The following is a 21177-nucleotide window of genomic DNA, read 5'->3' on the forward strand; positions in this document are numbered from 1 at the left end:
ACTACGAGAGCAGAGGTCAGTGCGGTGGCAAGGCGCACTCCGTGCTGAAAGAAACAGGAAACCTCTTAAAAGTTTTAGATGATCGAGAGTACTCAATTTAGATTACCGGTTGTCCCTGATGGTGAGATTATTCGTGGGATGAGAGCCACCAGGGGCAGTGCGCAATGGGGACATCCAGGGCGCCGGTAGTGCGCACCCATCGGGAGTAGCAGTGGGTGGGAGACGGGCAGGCTCATGGTGGGGTCGGTCCCGTCCTGACGAAGCGGGCCGCCCGGCTGATGAATAACTCAGGAGATCTCACCGAGGAACCAAAATGATCGCGTCTTTTTTCCCCCTGAAGAAACTGCGACGCAATGGCAAATGTCTTCTCTTCGGGACGATCCTGGTGGTCGGAGCTTTGGCCGTCTACCACGAGATTGTTGCTACAAATGCATGGAGATCCCATTCCCGTAAGTTGTGGAGGCTATAATAACAGGTCGTATTCAACAAGTGTGCACCTTTTTAGTGTTTGAAAGTGTGTCAAAGTATTGCTTCCTTTAGATTGGACTTCCTATATGTGATGGATAACCTGACTGCTGACTGTCGTCAAAATCAACTTTTAGCAACAATCCTGTAAAATTGTAGCAGGATTCTATACAGATATTACAGTAAAACTTAAAATATCACGCAGCTACTAGGCTATAGGTCAGAACTTTTACTACAGAATAAAAACGTTGGAGATAAAAGCACCATAAAGTATCCATAAGGTATCCATAATTTCACTATGGAGCACCACAGACACTCTAAGTCCCTATAAGAATATTACAGTATTTTATTTAGTCTTTTTTTGTTATTAATTTATTTTGTGGAGGGCACTGGATGGGACACGGGAAAGCATGATAGCCTGCAGCAGGTAAAACAACAGGTTGATTACTTATCCACTAGAGGAGATGAAACAAAGTGTGTGTGTGTGTGTGTGTTTTAGAGCTTGAGAGAGAGAGTGAGGGGAGGGGGTAGGGGCATGGGGTCAGATCACAGGGTTTCCACTCAGAAGGATGTGTAGATTCACACTGGGTTTCCAAACTTCCTGCTCTCGCCAACTTCTTTACCACATTTACACCTCAGCCTGCCATCTGTTGCATTCCACTCACACCCAAGTGTAACATCAGGGTGACACCACACCGACACGGAAGAAGGAGAGAATAGTCAGGTGTGTGAGTGAGTGCCCACTCAAGAGAAACGACAAAGCATTATGCACACACACACACACACACATTGTGAACAAAGCCTGACGTGTAAACACATGCCTTAGTTTGTAAGGACCTACATTACAGGGCTCGTCTATCTACACACATACATTCCTGGGCTATAGTCCCCTTGTCACAATGAGGCTATTCTCAAGGGAAGGACTCCACACAGCACTCGAAAAGGAGAGATAGAGAAGAGAGAGAGAAGAGAAAGAGAGAGAGACTAAGTGATGTAGCAGGAAGGGCTGGACATCGAAAAATAATTGCTACATGATCGTGGAAACTTTTTGAATTTAAACTTGTGCTGTTGGATCTGAGTGCGGCCTTTGACACCATTGATCATAGCATTCTCATAGATAGACTTAAAAAATGGGTGGACCTCTGGGTGGGCAGTCCTCTGTCTCAATATTAAATTTCTCATCAGAGAAAATGCCAGTTTCATTTGGAGTGCCACAAGGTTCAATTCTGGGCCCACTTCTATTTGGCCTCTACATGTTACCACTAGGGTCCATTATCTGCAAACATAAAATAGATTTCCATTGTTATGTGGATGGCACCCAACTCTATCTAGCCATTTCACCTGAAAATCTCAGCCCACTAGTAAACCTTACAAACTGTCTATCAGATATAACCATATGGATGACACAAAACCTCCTACAACTCAGTAAAGACAAAGCAGAAATTCTAATCATTGGTGATAAAAAGCAAAGAGGGAGACTGGGCTCTAAATTAATTTCCTCATCACAACATGTCACATATCAAGCTAAAAATCTAGGTGTCATCATCGACTCATATCTGAGTTTCAAACCGCATGATGGCTTTCAATCAACTAAAAACTACCTCTAAGGTTAAGCTTTACCTTTCTTCACATGATGCTGAGAAATTGGTCCATGCATTTGTTAGTAGGCTTGACTATTGCAATGCAATGCTGCCAGGATTGGTCCTAGACTCTTGAATAGTCTCCCATTTGAATTAAGAACAGCCACTGCAGTTGAAACTTTTAAATGGTTGCTTAAAACACATCTGTAATGGTGCTTTTAGCTAGTGCAACCACCCCACCTTTGTCTTCTGTAATGGGTTCTGTCTATCTTTTAATGTATTTAAATTTTGATTATGTTTTATTAGTTTTACATTTCCCCCCTCACTGTTTTAAATTCTTTTATAACTTTTAATATGATTTATTTTTATGTGTGCATTTTATGTAAAGCGCATTGCATTACATTTCAAATGTACAAAATGCGCTATATTAATAAAGTTTTGATAATTACAGGGACAGTCGAGTGTAGTCTGATCCATAGATTGTGGTATACAGTGTATAGACACTTACTCTTTTCATGAAGTACACTGATGAGGTGAATCCAGGTAAAAGCCTTTATCCCTTCTTGATTTCCATTTTTAACTCTGTACTAATCACAAAGGAGGAGATGCAGTTAAAGAGAAGCAGAAGAGCTAGATAAGGATTTTAGACAATTGAGATGTGGATTGTGCATAAGGGGCCACAACTCAATATCAGGACAAGACAAGATCATGAGTAGAAAACGATGATGTCTCTATAATGTCTAATTTGGACCAGTGTCATGTCTCACCTCAAAACACGTCAATGTTGAGTCCTTGAATTTCACCAAACAAAACCTTGAAAAGTAATTGAGAAGTCCTTGAATTTGAGTGTGGGAACCCTGTTGTAAGAAGCAAAAAAAAGGCATTGTCAGTGCTATATAGTGTCTACTGTGAATCTGGTAAAGAGGAGAGGAAGCAAGAAGGGAAGGCAGACTGGATGAGTGGAGATGGATCTAGTTAAAAATACCCCTCTCTTTCTTTTCTCAGCCGCCACTCTAGAATTACTTTGTGTGTTACCAAAATTGGCCCCATGTCTCAAGGGAGTTTGTTTGTAGATCTCCACCCTTGTGATAATGACAGACTTCCAGTCCACTAGTGCTTTAACCCCAACACACTCACACACACACACACTGACACTGAGGTGTTCTCTTAAAATACATACTAGCCTATAATTTAAAAGATGACAGAAAAGGTTAGGAAAAGTACATTTCTGCATTATATTTAAGTCTGCCGACCCATGCCTGCCTGTGCCTCTCTTTGAAGGCACAAGGTTTCTAGCCGTGCAAACTAAGCTTAGGCCTGACTGCCCACTGACTGAGTTGAGTTACATTCAGCATACATCAGCAGAGACTTGGAACAGTGAGTGGGTGGGACTCTGTTGGGACACTGGGCTTCATTGTTCATGCAACAAAAGCCCACCAGGAAGACCTGGATGAAAATGCATCTGACATGAAAAAGAATAGCCTGAAAATGCATCTGAAACACCGACTACACCTGTAGTACATGCATGACCTACTACTGAGCACCAGATCTGTTACAGCGATGTAGAATGTTAGGTTTATGACCATATGTGGCGATGGCCTACACAGTGTAAGATAAACTACGAGTAGGACTATAAGCTGTTGGTTATCGGACGTGCAGCAGGAGGGTATCCGTGCCAAGTTTTCAGCAGTAGCCTTTGAGACTCAAGTTAGCTATTACCAGGCTTTGTCATTCATACACGTAGGAGTGTGTCTCTCTCCTTTTCCAAAACCTTGCAGTTGTAGCTGTGAGTTTTGTTTATTTTCCTATATCATCAACCATCAGAAGCAGATCAAGCCGTGAGTCATTGTTTCGATTAGAATGTTTTTATTTGAATACAAAGCCAGGAGGAAGCCGAAACTAGAACAACATCTGTTCCACTTGCATGGAAAATCACAAATCTCTTTCAAATCAGTGGATGACTGTGTGGCGGTGCTGTCCATCTCTGCACCATCGGTGTATGTCGGGCTTTCAGCTTTGCACCGTGCTTATTGTTTTTACTCACATCCTCAGGTATGAATCCTGCCACTGAAGACCGCAACAGGAGAAGAGCCGGGTCTGACCGAGGGGTAAGGATTGTGCATGAAAGAGAAATAGAAAAAGAAAGGATGGCAATGAGTATGTGTGTGTGAAGAGGAAAGGTCATACATATTTAAATTTGTGTTTTCCAGATGGAGGATTCAGCTGCTTGGAGTTCCAGCTATACTCCACAAGCATGGAAACCAGAGGTGTGTGTGTGTGTGTGTGTGTGTGTGTGTGTGTGTGTGTGTGTGTGTGTGTGTGTGTGTGTGTGTGTGTGTGTGTGTGTGTGTGTGTGTGTGTGTGTGTGTGTGTGTGTGTGTGTGTGTGTGCGTGCGTGTGCGTGTGTGTATCTGTCTTGGTTGTGCTTTAAAAGCCTCAGCTCTTCTCACCTCTCCTGAACTCTCAATAACCTGCCTGGGCCTGCCCAACACCCTCACACTTTAGTGCGTTTGCCTGTGTGTACAGTCTGTATCCCCAGTGGAGTGAGCTTGAGCAGCATCCATTTCTCTGTTTTAGGGTCATCATGTTTCCACTATATTAAGCTGGGCTGTTAATGTTGGCTAGTTGCTAGCGCCTCATATTTCATGTTTGGGGTTTTCTAATTGTGTCTGGCTTCATAAGCCAGTATAACCAAACCTTATATCAGCATTGTAGTAGCGTCACTTGAGTCCGAACACAAGTCCCAATGATTATGTTTGGGTGGAGAGCCTTCAAGGCTAATCCGTGATTGCAGTATGGTGCCTGCTTTAGAGGCACAGTCACCCAACCATTGGCTTTGTCTACATAGTGATTTATTGGATGTTTTCGATTTTTTTTCCCACTTTGAAATGAATCATCTGATTTGATACACTGATACAAGGCCTGTCAGTGTTACTGCCAAAGTTTCACATTAGTCGGAGGGTGTAAAAGGTTTGTTTACATGTGTAACGTTTGTAACTTTAGTAAAATACACTCATATTTTGAGTTGCAGTGGGTTAAGAAAAGTCTGAACAGCTTATGTTCCATCTGCAAGTCAAAACCCCTCAAAAACAGATGTGAATATACACAAGATTTAGATGGACCAAATAAATTGCTGCATCTTTGAACCGAATATGTTGAGAAGATACAACTCAGGTAATTGTCACAATTTGCAGAGACCCAGCACTGCACCCCAGGATTGAAATAAGATAAGATTGAGCTTGACAGAAAATGTGCTCCTCAGTTTGCCAGACAAATGGCCTTTGAGCTGGGCTTTAGGGCATGTAGTGAGGAGGAAAAAAAAAGCTTGTTAAATGATTATAGGTAACAATGGCCAGTGCCTGTGAAGGGTTTTGAGTCATGATTTTATAGCCCTTTCTCTAGACCAGAGCCACGGTCATGCTAATGGTTAACTGCCTGTGCTGACGACAGCTAACTGGTTAGCTTGCCCACTAATGATAACTGATGGACTATTACAGGACTGGTAGTACCAAGGCTTTGGCTCTGACCTATTCTGCCCCCGTATAGCAGTCAACACACGCATGCACGCACAGCTCAGATAACATTGCCTCTTTGGCAGAAGTCACAGAGGTGTAGGTTTACAGGACATATGGGCTTCTGCTGAAACCCCACTGGTTCTTTTTTTATGTTTGTGTTCTAGTGTTTGCTGCTGGATTCTGTTGAAGCAATGGGGTGGGAGTGGGGCAATTTGACTGTGGTTTCCAGTGTCAAACTGGATTAAATTTCTGTAATCTGTTCTTGTACCTGTTTAAACATGTCTCTTACTTAAATACTGCTATCATTGTATTAACCACTGGTAATGTAGGTGATCTGTCTTTGTTTGTTTTGGGCAAATATAAAGGCCAGATGGTTGTCCTGCTGTTGGGTGGGCACCACTGCTGACTGAATGTAGCACAAACACTGGTGTGTTCTCAGCATCGTCATCACTCTGTCCTCTCTTCCTGCAGTATAAGGGACAGGCCAACCTGCATATCTTTGAGGACTGGTGTGGCGGTTCCACAGCCGAGCTCCGCAAGAACCTGCACTACCCGCTCTACCCCCATGTGAGCCAAACCACTAAATATTCAATAATTATATATCCTACTTAAAATTAATTAGTTCATATTTAGAAAACACAGATGATTCTATGCCTGAAAATGTAACTGTTTTGTAAGCAAAGGTCTTAAAATGATACAGTAATCTTTTATAGTAACCCATAATGTGCTTTACTGTTATTCCAGACATTATTTTGTTAGATTAAGCATCAAGTTTTTTTCACAAATGGTGGATATCTAATTTTAGAATGAAACTCATTACATTAGGTCATTTAGCAGACACCTTTGTCCAAAGCGACTTATAATAAGTGCATTTTGTCAACAGTAGTCAAACCAACTGTAAATCACAGTCTTCATCAGCCAAACCTTTAATAGGAATAAGTAGCATTAAGAGTAGAAGGGGAAGAAGATCATTACATGATAGGTTAATTCAAGTGGGGTCCAGGTGTAGGTCTCAGTGAAGAGATTTGTCTTCAATCTCAGTCAACCTACAGGAGCGGGTTGTCGCTGCAGTGTAGACAGAGCAGGACAGTTGATCGTCCAGGATCACCCCTGGGTTCTTGGCAGTCAGAGAGGGCAACACAGTGGTGTTCTCAATGGTGATGGAGAGGTCTGTGAGTGGGCAATCTTTCCCTGGGAGAAAGAATAGGTCCATCTTGTCAAGATTGAGCCTGAGGTGGTGCACAGACATCCAAGCACTAATGTCTTTAAGACATGCGGAGATGCGCCCATCAATTTGTGTTTCTGAGGGGGGGGAAAGAGAGGTAGAGTTGAGTGTCATCAATATAGCAGTGATAGGAGAAGCCATGAGAGGAGATCACATGGCCGAGGGATATACTGTAGTGTACAGGGACTGAGCCCTGAGGGACACCGGTGTTAAGAGTGCATGTTCTGGACAGAGGTCCTCTCCATGAGACCTGGTACGAGCGGTTAGTCAAGTAGGATGCGAACCAGGAGTGTGCAGATCCTGTAAGATAGGTAGGTTTGGAGTAAGGAATAGTGCTGTTAGTGTCTGGATGATGGAAGGAACAGCTGATGTCCTCCACCTTCTTAGCAAACAAAATCATCAGCTGGGAGGGCTGATGATTTTGAGTATGTATCATGATAAGGGCTGCTGTAGCGAGTCAGGTAAATCAGGTTAGATGGGTTCCTACACCTGAAAGTAGTGCCATGTCTACAGGGGCCTATAGCTGATCTTAAGACGAGGATGGGAGAGAGACACATAACGTAGCAGAGAGGAAAGCAGAAGTAGGAAAGGTAGTGGAAGTTACAGCCCTAGCCGTGTGTCCCTATTCTCTGGCCTTCCCTCGATTGACTCCCACAGATAGACTCCGTTGTCTTTGTCTGCCCGGAGGCTAACAAGAAGAGGCTTACGCTGTAGAATGACTGGCCCCAAAAAGTATCGGTTCACCAAGTGGAGCTCAAGCCACTCCCAGCAAATACTTGAACACTAACTCACTTTGAAATTTAAATAGCTTCACCTAAACTAGTTCCAACTACTCAATATCAAACAGTTTCAAATTAAACACAGATTATTAGACTAAAACAGAAAGATAGCACAGTAGCAAACAAATATCTCACCAAGTGCTGCTAGATCCCAACAAAAGTGCTCTAATGAATCAAGCCTGAGATAAAACAGAAGATTCTACACTGCAGACAAAAGGTGTACTGGTTTCAACACACAATTAGTTCAACTTAATTATCCAGGTGGAGCTCAAGCCACTCCCAGCAATTAGTACTTGAACACCAACTTGCCTTCCCTCCAGCCAAACACTTAACTGAACCAAGCTTGAAATAAAACAGAAGATTCTACACTGCAGAGAAAACTTCGTTGAGGAATATTTAGGTCCATTTTCATAACCATATCGAGATCCTGCTGTTACATTAGCTTATCATTTAATACCTGCACATACACATTTTTAAAAGATAATGCTGTAATTGTTTAGTAAACTGAAATGCAATGGGTCATTTTCTCTGACAAAAAAAATATTCCAGCACCAACTCTGAAACGGGCACGCACACACATGTATACACTGTTGTGTTCACTCAGACGCACATTCTACATCCACATGCTAGATCCCCGTGTCCCAAGACCCAAAATTTATCCTCACTTTGAGTAAACATCGTGGCTGACTCTCTGTGTTTCCCTTTTCTCCCTCTTTCAGTCGAGAACTACAGTGCAGAAACTGGCTGTCACTCCTCGGTGGACCAACTACGGGCTCAGGATCTTTGGCTACCTGCATCCTTATACTGACGGTACTGCGATTCTCTATCATTCTTTATCACTTCAGTCAGGAACACTTTAGTCACAAGATAAAACCATTTATTACAACAAATGGTAATATAGTTATGTTTGGCCAGAGCAGCAACACTCAGCACTTTAAGAGCCACCGTGGGCTCAACTACATAGACTAGGCTGGGGAGGTGGAGGTAAAGCTTTACCGAGCAGCATAGTATGCAGCAGCTGAGAAGCAAGAATCAGTGTAGGGGGAGGCCATTTAAATAGACCGCCTTGTTATGAGAATGGATAATGATTGGTGTGCCTGAACTAACGCGATGCTTCATTTTCACAACTTGTTGCTGGGATATGACTGTACTAGCTACATACACCTCTTTCTTTCTCTCTCTCCCTCTCTCTCTGTCTCTCTCTCAGGAGAGTTTGTGTTTGCGCTGAGCTCCGATGACAACTCTGAATTCTGGCTCAGCCAAGATGACTCTCCCCTCAACTTGCAGTTACTGGCCTGGGTCGGCAAGGTACGCATCTCTGTCATCTCCTCAAGTTTACCAACGCGTATGTGTATACATGTGTATCTATATGGATATGTGTGTATATGTATGTGCATATATATGTATATATACTATATGTGTATATGTATGTATATATTTTTTTTCTTTCTTTCTTTTTTCCCAATGTAAAAAAAAAAAGGATTAATAAAAATGTGGTCACAAAAAAAAAACGTTATGCTGTGTGGGTGTATGTGTGTGTGTGGAAGGAGTGGGGTGGGGGGCATGGGTATCATCCTTAGATACTTGTCAGTGCAACATTTTTGTATATGTGCTTCATGTGTTTTTTGCAGACTGGCACAGAATGGACAGCCCCAGGCGAGTTTGAGAAGTATGCCAGTCAGACTTCTAGACCTGTTAGGTGAGTAGGCAAACTACTTTAACTATAGACCATTGACAGTTACTCAACAGTGTGCAACAGTGGTTGCATTGTATGCACTGATGATTTGGACCTCTTAAAACATGTGTTGCATATGTGTGTGTGTGTGTGTGTGTGTGTGTGTGTGTGTGTGTGTGTGTGTGTAGTAGCGGCAGTGAGAGGATATATTGCCTTAAATCCAGAGTGTAAATGTTGATTCAGAGTGTGTGTCTATTTTGAAACGCTGAATGAGAGTGAACATAATTGAGGGAGAGCTGAGGTTCTGATTTTTCTTTTGATGTTGTGGTTCCCGGAAACCCATAAGGGCACAGAGCCAGGACACACACACTGACACATTATCTCTCTCTCTCTCTCTCTCTCTCTCTCTCTCTCTCTCTCTCTCTCTCTCTCTCTCTCTCTCTCTCTCTCTCTCTCTCTCTCTCTCTCTCTCTCTCTCTCTCTCTCTCTCTCTCTCTCTCTCTCTCTCTCACACACACGCAAACAAACACAGACTTGTTGATCACATGAAGATAAAAGCTGATGAGTTTGATTCTGACTGCAGAATCTATGCAGAATATAAGTATATCAGTCTGTGAAAACTGAAGAAGCAAGTATGCAAATTAACTGCAATATACACGGTGTGCAAAAATGCATCGTACTCACATTCACGACAAGTCTACAGAAGGCCACACATATGTACAGAAAGTGTTGTGGGGTGAAGATTAGTTTCGTAAAAAACTAAACTTATCAAATACATTCACTTTACAGATTCCATTAGCATATGTACAGACTGCCGTTCTGTATGTACAGAAAAAAGTGTGCAAAAGCACACTGCCATTGTTGTCTTGACATGGAACAAGAAAACTGTCAAATGTGCTGACTGATGTAGAGAATGTTCAAAAAATTGTCAGGCATCAGCTGCAGGCTTGTGAAAGTAGAAATTACTCTACTTGAATCTTGACACAAGAGGCCCTGGAAAATGAGATGTTTGGAGATAAAGGCTGTGGTTTGTGCAGATTCTTATCTGACTATAAGCTGCTGTAGCCTGTATGTAAAACAGTACAGCCGACCAGGACTGACACTAATCCTGAGCTTGAAACTATATGATTTGAGCCCTCTGGAGAAACAGTATCGGGAGTGTTTTGATATGACTGTGAGGTAGTATGTTAACTTTTACTGTCTGACAGGCTGTCTGCCCAGAGGAGGTACTTCTTTGAAGTTATCCACAAGCAGAACGGCAGAGGGACAGACCACGTGGAGGTGGCAGTGAGTAGTTAGACTAAACACAATGTCATAAATGTCTTCTCCCTCTCTCCTTTTCAATGGTTGCACCTCTCATGTCAAGTTTGTGCTCATTTTGTGCGATGTGTGTGTGTAGTGTTACAACCCGGCTCAAGGAAGTAACAATGAGGGGAGACATACGCCAAAGTAAAAGTTAAAACCGATTTATTAACTAAAACTAAGGGAAAATAACTAGACAACACAAACTACATCAAACCAAAAGAACAGAACAAAAGGTGTGCATTAAGTGAGGAGGGAGAGAGACACTGTTGGTCTGAAGGCTTTTTAAGCCCAGGGAATACACCGGGCCCAGGTGCACTCAATCAGCGCTGACAATCCCGCCTACTAGGCTCCTACAGGACAGACAAGACACACAGAGCAGCAGCCAGTAGAGTGGGAGGGTCGTCACACCCCCCTCCATAAAAACAGGGTCCCACCGGGAACCCCTGTAACATAAGCAAAAGACAAGTTAACAAAATGCATATAAATTCTCCAGCCCGCCTGCCCCTGGCCGGCTTCTTCCCCATCCTCAGCAGACCTCGGTACATAGGCAGCCATTTAAGAGGTAGGTAAGAACAGCACAGGAGACAAAACAGGAACCAGAGACAAAAACATTATAGTTAGGCTTCAAGGGCTGGGACAGCAGGACCTTCACCATGTTGTCCATCCCTTAACATGGTGAATGTTGAGGTTGTAAGATTCAAGGACAAAGACAGAATAGCAAGACTGTACATCAAAGACATACTGACAGATGACCAAACATGATCAATTCACCAACACACCCCCACCCAAAAGAGATGACACTCACACCGTCATCACCTCAGGTGCAGGAGAAGATGTCGGCAACAATGTTCTCTGAACTCACTGCTAGGTTTGCAAGGCTTGACAAGAGGCTGCTTGTAGCTAGTATACCCTGCTCAAACAGATTGGCTGCAACCCCCAGTCCTATTACCTGGGATTGCCAAAAGTGTGCTTTTACCAGACTGCTCCTAAGTAGGACACTCATATCTCCAACACATTCATTGTATTTGTTTTTTACACAGTGGCAACTCCTGGACGAAGGCTTTAGGTTCATGGTTATTGAATCCAAGTACATATCCCTCTACGTTAGTAAGTACACACAAACCTGCACACCAGAGTGAATCTTCCTTAGAATCAAGAGCGTTGGTGCAATATCTGTCTTACAGTATGTCATTATCCAGGAATGTTGGCACTTATTGTAAGTCCTATGCATGCTACAAGGAAGTTAAAAACTGGGTGCCTCGCTTTAAGTTACACCCACCACTGCCACTAGCAAGTATCAGTACATTCTAATGCACTGTGGTTTCATCCCACAGATGAGTCTGCCTTGTTGATTAGTCATGTGGCTCACATACCACAGACAGCTGCCAGCCATGCACACACTGCCAGAAAACAGCCCAGGGTCACGGTGGACATGATGAGGGAAGACCCCCGAGACACCTTCTACCATGGTGACACATCTTTCTTTCTATGACTGGATACAAGTATAATGCAACGTATTTTGCTCTCTTAAATGCGCAAACTAATCTCATGTCCGATCTGTGTGTGCCGTGTTTGTGTGCGCACAGTGCCTTTGATAAACAGCAGATATCTACAGGGGGTTTTGCCAGACTGCTCCTACAAACCCAGCTATATTATCAAAGGCTTCCCTCTGCTCCGCTACCAGGGACTGCAGTTTGTAAGTTATTTAAATGTCAAACCTGACTTTACTTCAATTCTAAATCCTGTGGCATACACACAAACACACACGTCTGTTTTGTGGCAGCGCTTCACCAGGGATGTGCAACATGGCTGTGTACATTGTGGTCGTGTTCTTTTGTCATCTCAGCTCTGTGCACACCTGTCTAATGCTGACAGGGAGGAATAGCTCATATTACACAATATCCAATGATTCATGGCTTTGCGTTACCTAATGGTAAGCTCTCATAGCTTTAACAGCATCTCATTTAATTTCTTCTCCCCAGGTCCACATGTCCTACATCTACCCCAATGACTACACCCGGCTCACGCACATGGAGACAGAGAATAGCTGCTTCTACCATGAGAGCCCCTTCGTCCTGCAGAGGTGAGACCTGTGTGGCAAAAGCATGAGAGGAAAAACACAGCACAGGTAGATATGTAGTAAGAGTTAAAGGGATGGGACACCCTCAGTTGTAGTTTTTCTCTGCCTGCTGAAGGATTTTGAAAAATGCAGAAAAAGAGGGTGTGTGAAGTGGTGGTGGGAGGGGGGGGGGGGGGGGGGGGGGGGCGTAGGTGGTATGTGGGCTTTTGAGGGAAAGAGAGAGGGGGTGGTAACATGTATGATGTTTCAAAATCTCCATACCACCAAAACGTCATCATTCAAATTAAGTCATTTCAACCGCTAGTTGGCAATAGAGAGCAGGGATTTTCACATCCAGATCCAGAAGACAAACATTATGCAGTGCGATACCATGATTATTTATGTGATACATTATAAGATTGCCATGAACATTGATTATCAGCTGAAAAAAGTGAGTTCCTGGGTGTCCTATCCGTTTAGTATGATGCACTATACTGTAAAGGCAGAGGTAGATGTGCGATATCACCATCAGAGGGTGCTGTGCCTGCTAATTTACTGAGTATCTGTAAACACTTGCTCACAACAGGAGAGCAAGTGTTTTTTTTTGTTTTTTGTTTTTTGTTTTTTAAATCACCCCTAGATTTGAATCTCATTTTATTACATTAGACTGATTTATGATTCTAAAGTAACCTCAGGCAAAATAACTCTATTGTGTTCTAAATCTTTGCATGTTTTGATGTTGTTTTATTCTGTATCTCAGGTTTGGCTTCTCTAGGTACATGAAACTGGACCGTCCAGATGAGCAGGATAGAAGGGACACAGCCAGAGGTAGGCAGTCCACCTAGCCAACACACCATAAGCCTCTCTTCTTTCTTTAAAGTCCTAAAGGTTAATTTTATTGGCAGCCTGTGTCACTCTCTCTCTCCTTCTGTTTCTGCTTCTGGTGATTGTTAGATTTTGGTTTCCAGCGGAGAAAAGTGGTCCTAGATGAGGAGATAGAGTTTGACAAAGAAGCCGCTCCCAGGGAAGAAGGAGCGAGGCAGCACCAGATAATGAATAACGGCCTTTTCCGAGACTATGGAGACGACTATGACGATTATGCTCAGAGACGCAGACGCAAGCTCTTCTCCTTAGACACGCAAAAAACTGAGAGCGCGCTGAAGAACACTTCTGCCGCAGGTCTGCACATAGAGGGGAGGAAGAGGAGGCAAGGGAAAGGAGTTGTCTTACAGCCTCAACCAGAGACGGAGAAACCAGCAGCACTTCTGCAGTCGGTGCCAACACCAGCCATCAACCGTCACAGACTCCAGCAACAGAACCCAGCAGAGTTGAAACTAGAGAGCCCGGTGAAACAAGTTCAACAGATAAAACCAACACGAAGGCTAAGAATTGCCAAGAGACAGAAGCTCAAATCAGTAAAGGCAGACATGAGACCAGGACAGAGAAATCCACCCGTACCAGTGGAGAGAGCGCAGCCTGGAGCAAAGGAGAAGCCGGTCGGCCCCTCACATCGTCCCCAGGTGGATTCTAAACATCGTCGTGTCCAGAAGCCTCTTCAAAAGAACAAAGACAACCAAGTCCAGAGGCTCAAGAACTTGCAGCCTCAACCCCTCGACAGGAATATCCCTACACCCGTAAAACCTACAGTGCCCCAGCAGCGGAGGTATGTAACCCGTACTGTGAAGGTCCAGGCGGCCGTCGCCAGTCCACAGGTAGACATCAAAACCCCCTTAGTAAGGCTGAACCAGATGGACGCACTTACCAAGAGCCTTAGGGAGAGGGAGATAGAGGTGAATATGCCTTTACAACAGGATATAGACAGCGCTATCCATAGAGTTAGGATGACCACTAGGGCTAAAGTGGCCAGAGGGTGGCTAGATACAAGAGGAGAGGAGGACAAAGTGGGGGAGGAAGAGGAGGTGAACAAAAGATTTGAGCGAAGGAGAGAGAACAGGGAGAGTGAGAGAGACTCTTTATGGGGACCAGTAGGAGACTCTGAAGGTGGCGAAGAGGAGGAGCCGGTCTACGAACTCTCCCCTGCTCCAGGTCCAGTTGACCCTGAGGTCAACTGGGGCCAAACCTTCCAGGTGAACCAGCTGGACCTTCAGGTGCTGCGTTCAGACTGGATAGACCTGCGCTGTAACGTCTCCGGCAACCTCATCCTCCGCCCCAGCGATGCTCAGCCCATGGTCAAGGCTTTCATGGACAAACTCAACCACATGCACGGCCAGTAAGTGTGTGTTCTTGTGTGTGTGTGTGTATATGTGCCTGCACATCGCCTGAATCGTGAGAAGCATTCATGGAAGAAAGAGTGAGAGATCCACAATTTGAAAAAAATGACTCATAACTCATAACTGCATACTCATAACTCGTCATGTCAGTAATGCACACTGGAATACTTTTAAAGATAACAGCTATCTTGAGAACTTTTTGAATTATCATTTCCATGCAGTATCTTTTAAGCATTTTGGAATTCAAACCCCTTCAAACATAATTAACTACCAAGTAGAATCATCTGCACAGATTGCATAATTGTTTCTCAGCAAAGCGCTGTGTTTCTGACCCTCCCTGTCTCTCTAGGCGGTTCACCTTGGTTCGTGTGGTCAATGTGGAGAAGCGTGTGGACGGGGGCCAGGGCAGCCGGTACCTGCTGGAGCTGGAGCTGAAGGATGCGAACGGCCAGCTGCTGCGCCTGTCACACTACATCTACGCTCTGATTCGCAACAAAAGGCAACACTTCAGGGACTTTCATTTCCAACGGTCGGCCCCTCAGCTGGTGCTGTGTAACCCTAAGGGCTTTAGCTGGAATCCTGCTGCCACTGTCCACTTCATAGTGCCAGGTACACACACTTTAACCGATGCTCATCTCAGCCTGGTCCAAAAACACACATTTTAGATGCTCGCCTAGCTGGGAAATACTAATGTCTTGTCTGTCCATCTGTCTCAGTGAAAAACCAGGCTCGCTGGGTGCAACAGCTGATTGTGGACATGGAGGAATTGTACAGAGAGACAGCAGACCCCAACTTCAACCTCATCATCACAGACTACAGCAGCTCTGATATGGACGTGGAGAAGGCTCTACAGGCCTCCACACTCCCCAGGTACGTGTTTGTCTTTGCATCACGTTTATACTGAATACCTACCCATAAAGCTTAGCATGTATGTATGTATGTGTGTGGGATGTATCAGGTACAAGTACATGAAGCTGAATGGAAACTTTGAGCGCTCTGCTGGTCTACAGGCTGGCATCGACACTATTACTGTGAGTACTGCACCGTCACTCAGCAATAAAGCCTGAAAGATGAATTAATAAACGTATGCATAGATAGTGATACAAGATCTATTTCATGAATCTTCCCCCTCCTCATTCTCCCTCAGGATGACCACAGCATAGTGTTTCTGTGTGACCTGCACATCCACTTCCCTCACTCCATCATCGACACCATCAGGAAGCACTGTGTGGAGGGACACATGGCCTTCGCCCCCATAGTCATGAGGCTGGACTGTGGGGCCACGCCCTCAGACCCCCGAGGTGTGCGCATACACATGCATGCACACTTATTGCACATTTATTTATCTTTTGTTTTTTAACGGACAGCGGGCGGCCACACTCACCTTCAGTATTTTTTATTTTTATGTAGGTCATGGTTCCCATAGGCATTGAAAATCCTTGAAAGTTTGTGGATTTGAGAAAAATAAAATAAGGCCTTAAAAGTTTTTGAAAATGAATGGATTGTCTTTAAAGTACTTTATTTTTTAATGAAATATAGCACCCAAATTCATCAATATGGCTCAGCTGTGTTCCTCTCTTCGTCCCAAGATCAGCACTTCACATCCTGAGGAAAACCTTATGATGGATATTTGCTTTGATATAGCAGCAGTTTTAAAACAAATGATTTCACCAGGTTTTCTTGACTTGACAAGATCATGAGCAAAAAATGAGGCCTCTATGATGTCTAATTTTGACTAGTGTCATGTATTACACCAAAACTTTCCAATTTTGAGTCACCAAAACTTGAAAGTTGTTGAAAAGTCCTTGACTTTGATCTCAAAGTGAGTGTGGGAGCCCTGTTAGACAGCTGTAAAGCAGAGAGGGAGACAGATAGGGGATTAGACAGATAGTAGGGATTCAGTCCTAGGCTAGCATGGGTTCATGTGTAACTACAGAGATGGAGGGCAGAACTACTCCACTGCCTCTGGGCACATGTCCTCTTCTGTTGTACTGGCATAATCACATTGTAAAAGCAGCTCATTACCTGCAACCACACACACTCAGACACATTATCTCCTGTAGCCATGGTTACACAGTCATTTCAGTGTGACTTTTCACATCTGATCATGCCAGGATGTAATAAGTAGCAAAATGGGATTTTATTCATATTGCTATCAGATCTTCAAAACCAGATATGGAAGAGGTCAGGCCCGCATTGTGATCGTAAATCTACATAGTCTGGACCCCATCCAGCTGCAGAACAATCATTTTCCCACCAAGTGTGGACATACTATACGATGTCATAAAATCTGATCTTTAGAATCAGATGTCAAGAATCACGTTGAAATCACAAGTGTAACCATAGCCTCTGTGTTGCAGGTTACTGGGAGGTCAATGGTTTTGGCTTGCTGGGGATCTATAAGTCGGATCTGGACGCAGCAGGAGGAATGAACACCAGGGAATTCAAAGACAGTTGGGGGGGAGAGGACTGGGAGCTGCTGGACAGGTGAGTTCTTTGTTTTCTCAATTTCACATGCTGGATAGACCTTTGTTGTTTGTTGTTCTAGTTTTTTCTTTTTTTCTTTGTTGGTCACTTTTGCTTGCTTCTGAGTTTAAAGGAAACATCCACCCTAAAACATTTTAATACTGTGAAAAATGGCTACTGGTGATGTACCTTGCATTTCTGGGCACATTTTGTTGTTTTTGTCTTATTTTGGTGTCAGTCCCTCAGAATCCAAGAACAAGGCCTTCTTTGTAGTCTCACCATTTTGCACTGACAGTCATAAAGGGAGAAATCCATCATGAAAGAGGAAGAAATACCAATTTCTCCTCTGACAGCAGCCTCAATAATCCATAATGCAACACAGCCACAAAATATGTTGCATTTTGAGTAAGAGGTGCGACTCTCACCTTTCCTCGACTGGAAAAACTCGCTCTCTTGCTGTTCATTATTGTTCTCTCCATCTACGTGTACTGAATGCAGCAAGTTCAGGCACATTCTCTGGGAGGTGTCAGAAAGCATTCTGGGAAATGTAGAAAATCACCTACTGAACTAGACGTAGACGAGGCAGGTTGTGGAGAAAGTGGGCACACCAAAAGAGTACATTTGAACACTTCAAATCACATAATAACTTCTGGAATGCATTCAACATCACAGATTGATGATATATAACAGTATAAGAGTATCTGAGGGTGGATTTTCCTTTAAGGCTAATGGTAAAGAAAAGCTGTGTAGTGGAATCGCATCACTGATCACCTGTGTCGCTCTCCGCTGCTCTCTGCTCCAGGATCCTCCAGTCTGGTCTGGAAGTGGAGAGGATCTATTTGAGGAACTTCTTCCACTACTTCCACTCCAAACGTGGCATGTGGAACCGGCGCACAGCCCCCAAACAGGTACCCAGTTAACCTTGTGTAGCCATGACATCGCCACAGCCACAACCACGGCAACCAGAGCACTTTAAGCCCCGCCCACGATTCCTGCTACCTAATGATAATCTGCTGACTGGACTGACTGAGAGGGTACGACAGTAGGAAATCCTGACACTCCAGCTCTCTGAAGCAGCAGTTCCTCACAAGTGGCGATAGTGGAGTTCACCGCTAAGGAGATACTACTGATACTGCTATGCTGAGAACTTAATTCATACAAGATACTGTAACACTGGATGTACTATTGACTACTACAAGGGTACTGGCAGACCTTTGCCATTTGACTATATGATACTGTATCTGAAGATACTACTGCGAACCATGTTGCTGACTGGAGCTGTGCTGATCTGCACCAGTCACTGCATGAACTGACAAGATCCAAAGAAACACTGGGGGCAAAAAAACACACTCCATGTCTGCAAAAACTTTTGTTAGTTGACAGTACTTGCATACACACACACTCCAAGACAATCTCTTGATAAGTCGCTTGTACAAGAAGATCACAAGAGTCTTGCCCAGATACATTCTCCAAGAGTAACTGGACAAGCATGATAGTTTGATTTGTTTTTGACATAATGGAAAAAAATATTTGACTTTTGGGTGCACATTGTGTCTGGCAGGCACAGCCTTACTCTGTCATGTTGTACATGATGGAAACGTTTATATTTATTACACCAAGATTCATAGGGGTTTTCATTTGGTGTTTGATGTTTTTTGACATGATGAAAAAAAAGTGTACCTCGGTTCACCAATTGAGACCCTTCTCTCTCTATTTGTCCTCACATTGCAGCTCAAAATGAAATGTGCCTTCTTCTATGACTCTTATTCAGGTACTGGGGCTATGAGATGAAGATGTTTCACCCCCCACAATATGTAAAATTGTGAATGTAACTGGTCCAGAGACACCGCTGAGATTAAGTCGGGAATAAGCCTTAATCTGGAAAAATAATCAAATATTTCAATGGTTTTCATGTATGACTCTCCAGGAATAGGAAATCCATGACTTGGTTAATGAATGTGTAATCAGACACAGGTATGAACAGTTGCCTCAAAATACTGAAATTGATTTAGAAATGTATGCATTTTAAATTGATGTGGTGTGAGATATGCTCAGCACATTGCAGACATTAGCATCAAAAATTGGAAAAATTGAAACAAAGTAAATTTTTCTTTACTAAAGCTAGAAAACGTGAGAATTCTTAATGTGCCTGTGGAAAGGCTTTTTCCCGTTTTTAAATATATTTTTTTACTCGCATTACTGAAATTCTTATGCACATTTACACTCTGTGGCCTGCGGTGGTGGAAATCATTGGCCATTATCCTTACACTGCTATTGCCCAAAAATATTAGTTGGAAGGAGTACCTCTCCCTTTTATATTCATGCAATCTAATTAATTTGATCCAGAATAGGCAAAAGCAAGGACTATCTTAAGATATGACAGCCTGTGAAAGTTTATTTGTGTAAGTTCATAAAGGGCCATTTTAGTGAAAGACTAAGCTTAATGCATGTCCATGCAACCAGCTCAAAGTCTTTTCCACAGATCTAGCTATGTACTGTTGAAACCTACTGAATTTATTGGTTCTATTGTTTTGATGAGCATTTGGATGTTGTGCCTTGTCGTAGTTTGATACAGTATATATCATATCACTCAGACTGTAGGATCAGAGAGACACGATGCTTCAGTCACTCTTGTCTTTGCACTCTTAACCAGTGAGCCGATAAGATTTGACCCTAGGAAATCGTTGGTTTTACCGTAGCTTCTGAAGTTTCCCATTCCAACAGTAGGAAATACTGTTCTGGCTGTCAACAAATAGCATTATGTTAATAGCAGTGAACGAAATTAGATCTTGTATCTTTGTTTTTATTATTATTTAAGACGAGACTAATGGCAGCTTTCTCCGATTATTCACATTCCAGTCAAAATAATTTTATGGTTTTCTAATTGTTTTCTAGAGGTTTTCTAAAAGTTGAACCATGTTCAGTTGTCATTCAAGGCAGAAAAACACTACACAATTTTGGTCTGACCCTAAACTTTGACGTCAGCCTGCCAATTCAAGTTTAATGATATTGATACTTATTGATCCTAATTTAACATAAAATGCGCACAAACGAAAACTCTGATGTCACTAAGTGTCTTCACATTTGCCTCCTGATTTGAGAAAAGTCCACCGAGTGCTGATTGGTGGCTCATGAAACTGCCAAAAGTTGTGTAGTGTTTTTTTTTTTCCGTTCTCATTGTACCAAAGCATTCGGGCATCTGCAATCTGTGATTTATGACATTTAGAAGGAGCGAAGTTGTTTTTTTTTTTTTTTTTATTGTTCTTTATATTTATTCTGTTTACGACTTCATTGTTGTATGTGCCGTCTGGCCTTGTTTCTGAAAGCGTTTCAAAGGATGATGCAGAGCTTTTGCAGGGAAAGTTGTGTGCCATTTTATAAGCTAGTGAGGCGGTATCGAGCCTCTGTGGTTTAGTCAAAATGTTCTGTGCTCTCTCTCTTTTTTTCTCTCAAATTGCTCTCCATCTCTCACTCAGTTCATTAGATATACCTCATCCCTCTCTTCATGTTGGGGGTAAGTCTCTCTGCCTCTGCCTTGTCTTTAGGGTTCAGGAGTCTCTTCTCTCAGGGAAAGGTTTTTCCAACTCCGCTGTCTTGACAAACCTGAGGAATAAATTGCTCCTAAAATGTTTCTGTTGCCTTTATTTCCATTACATCCTGTATACTTTTTCAAAATTGTCATGTTGTAGAAGTTGTTATAGATGTTATAGAGTTGTTATAAAGGTGCAAAATATTACTTTTATTAAGTAATAAGTAAATATTACTTTTTTATATATATATATATATATATATATTTTTATTTATTTTTTTTATATTCAATATTTCAGATAAATATTACAAGGTTGATCTGTTTTGACTATTCATTTTATGGCCAAGG

At 42.9% G+C, this 21177-nt stretch overlaps 1 protein-coding gene across 1 annotated transcript; it reads left to right on the forward strand.

The window, feature by feature from the left end:
* b4galnt3b (beta-1,4-N-acetyl-galactosaminyl transferase 3b) lies at positions 1 to 20931 on the forward strand. Its single transcript, XM_078283132.1, has 20 exons — positions 1 to 449; positions 4098 to 4153; positions 4256 to 4312; positions 6032 to 6127; positions 8284 to 8374; positions 8772 to 8872; positions 9196 to 9263; positions 10448 to 10526; positions 11585 to 11651; positions 11879 to 12013; positions 12131 to 12240; positions 12527 to 12627; positions 13364 to 13431; positions 13558 to 14833; positions 15184 to 15443; positions 15551 to 15704; positions 15793 to 15865; positions 15982 to 16135; positions 17195 to 17321; positions 18103 to 20931. Exons 1-20 carry the CDS (start codon positions 314 to 316, stop codon positions 18218 to 18220), a joined length of 3327 nt encoding a protein of 1108 aa, XP_078139258.1. The 5' UTR covers positions 1 to 313; the 3' UTR covers positions 18221 to 20931.
* Positions 20932 to 21177: the final 246 nt, after the last annotated feature.

Source organism: Centroberyx gerrardi, chromosome 4 (assembly GCF_048128805.1).
Source record: "Centroberyx gerrardi isolate f3 chromosome 4, fCenGer3.hap1.cur.20231027, whole genome shotgun sequence".
In the NCBI taxonomy this organism is placed as follows: domain Eukaryota; kingdom Metazoa; phylum Chordata; class Actinopteri; order Beryciformes; family Berycidae; genus Centroberyx; species Centroberyx gerrardi.

Coding starts and splice junctions, on each gene's coding strand:
- b4galnt3b (XM_078283132.1), top strand. CDS start 314: ATGATCGCGTCTTTTTTCCCCCTGAAGAAACTGCGACGCAATGGCAAA. Junction 4,313..6,031: donor CACAAGCATGGAAACCAGAG/GTGTGTGTGTGT, acceptor CTCTTCCTGCAG/TATAAGGGACAGGCCAACCT. Junction 16,136..17,194: donor CACGCCCTCAGACCCCCGAG/GTGTGCGCATAC, acceptor TCTGTGTTGCAG/GTTACTGGGAGGTCAATGGT.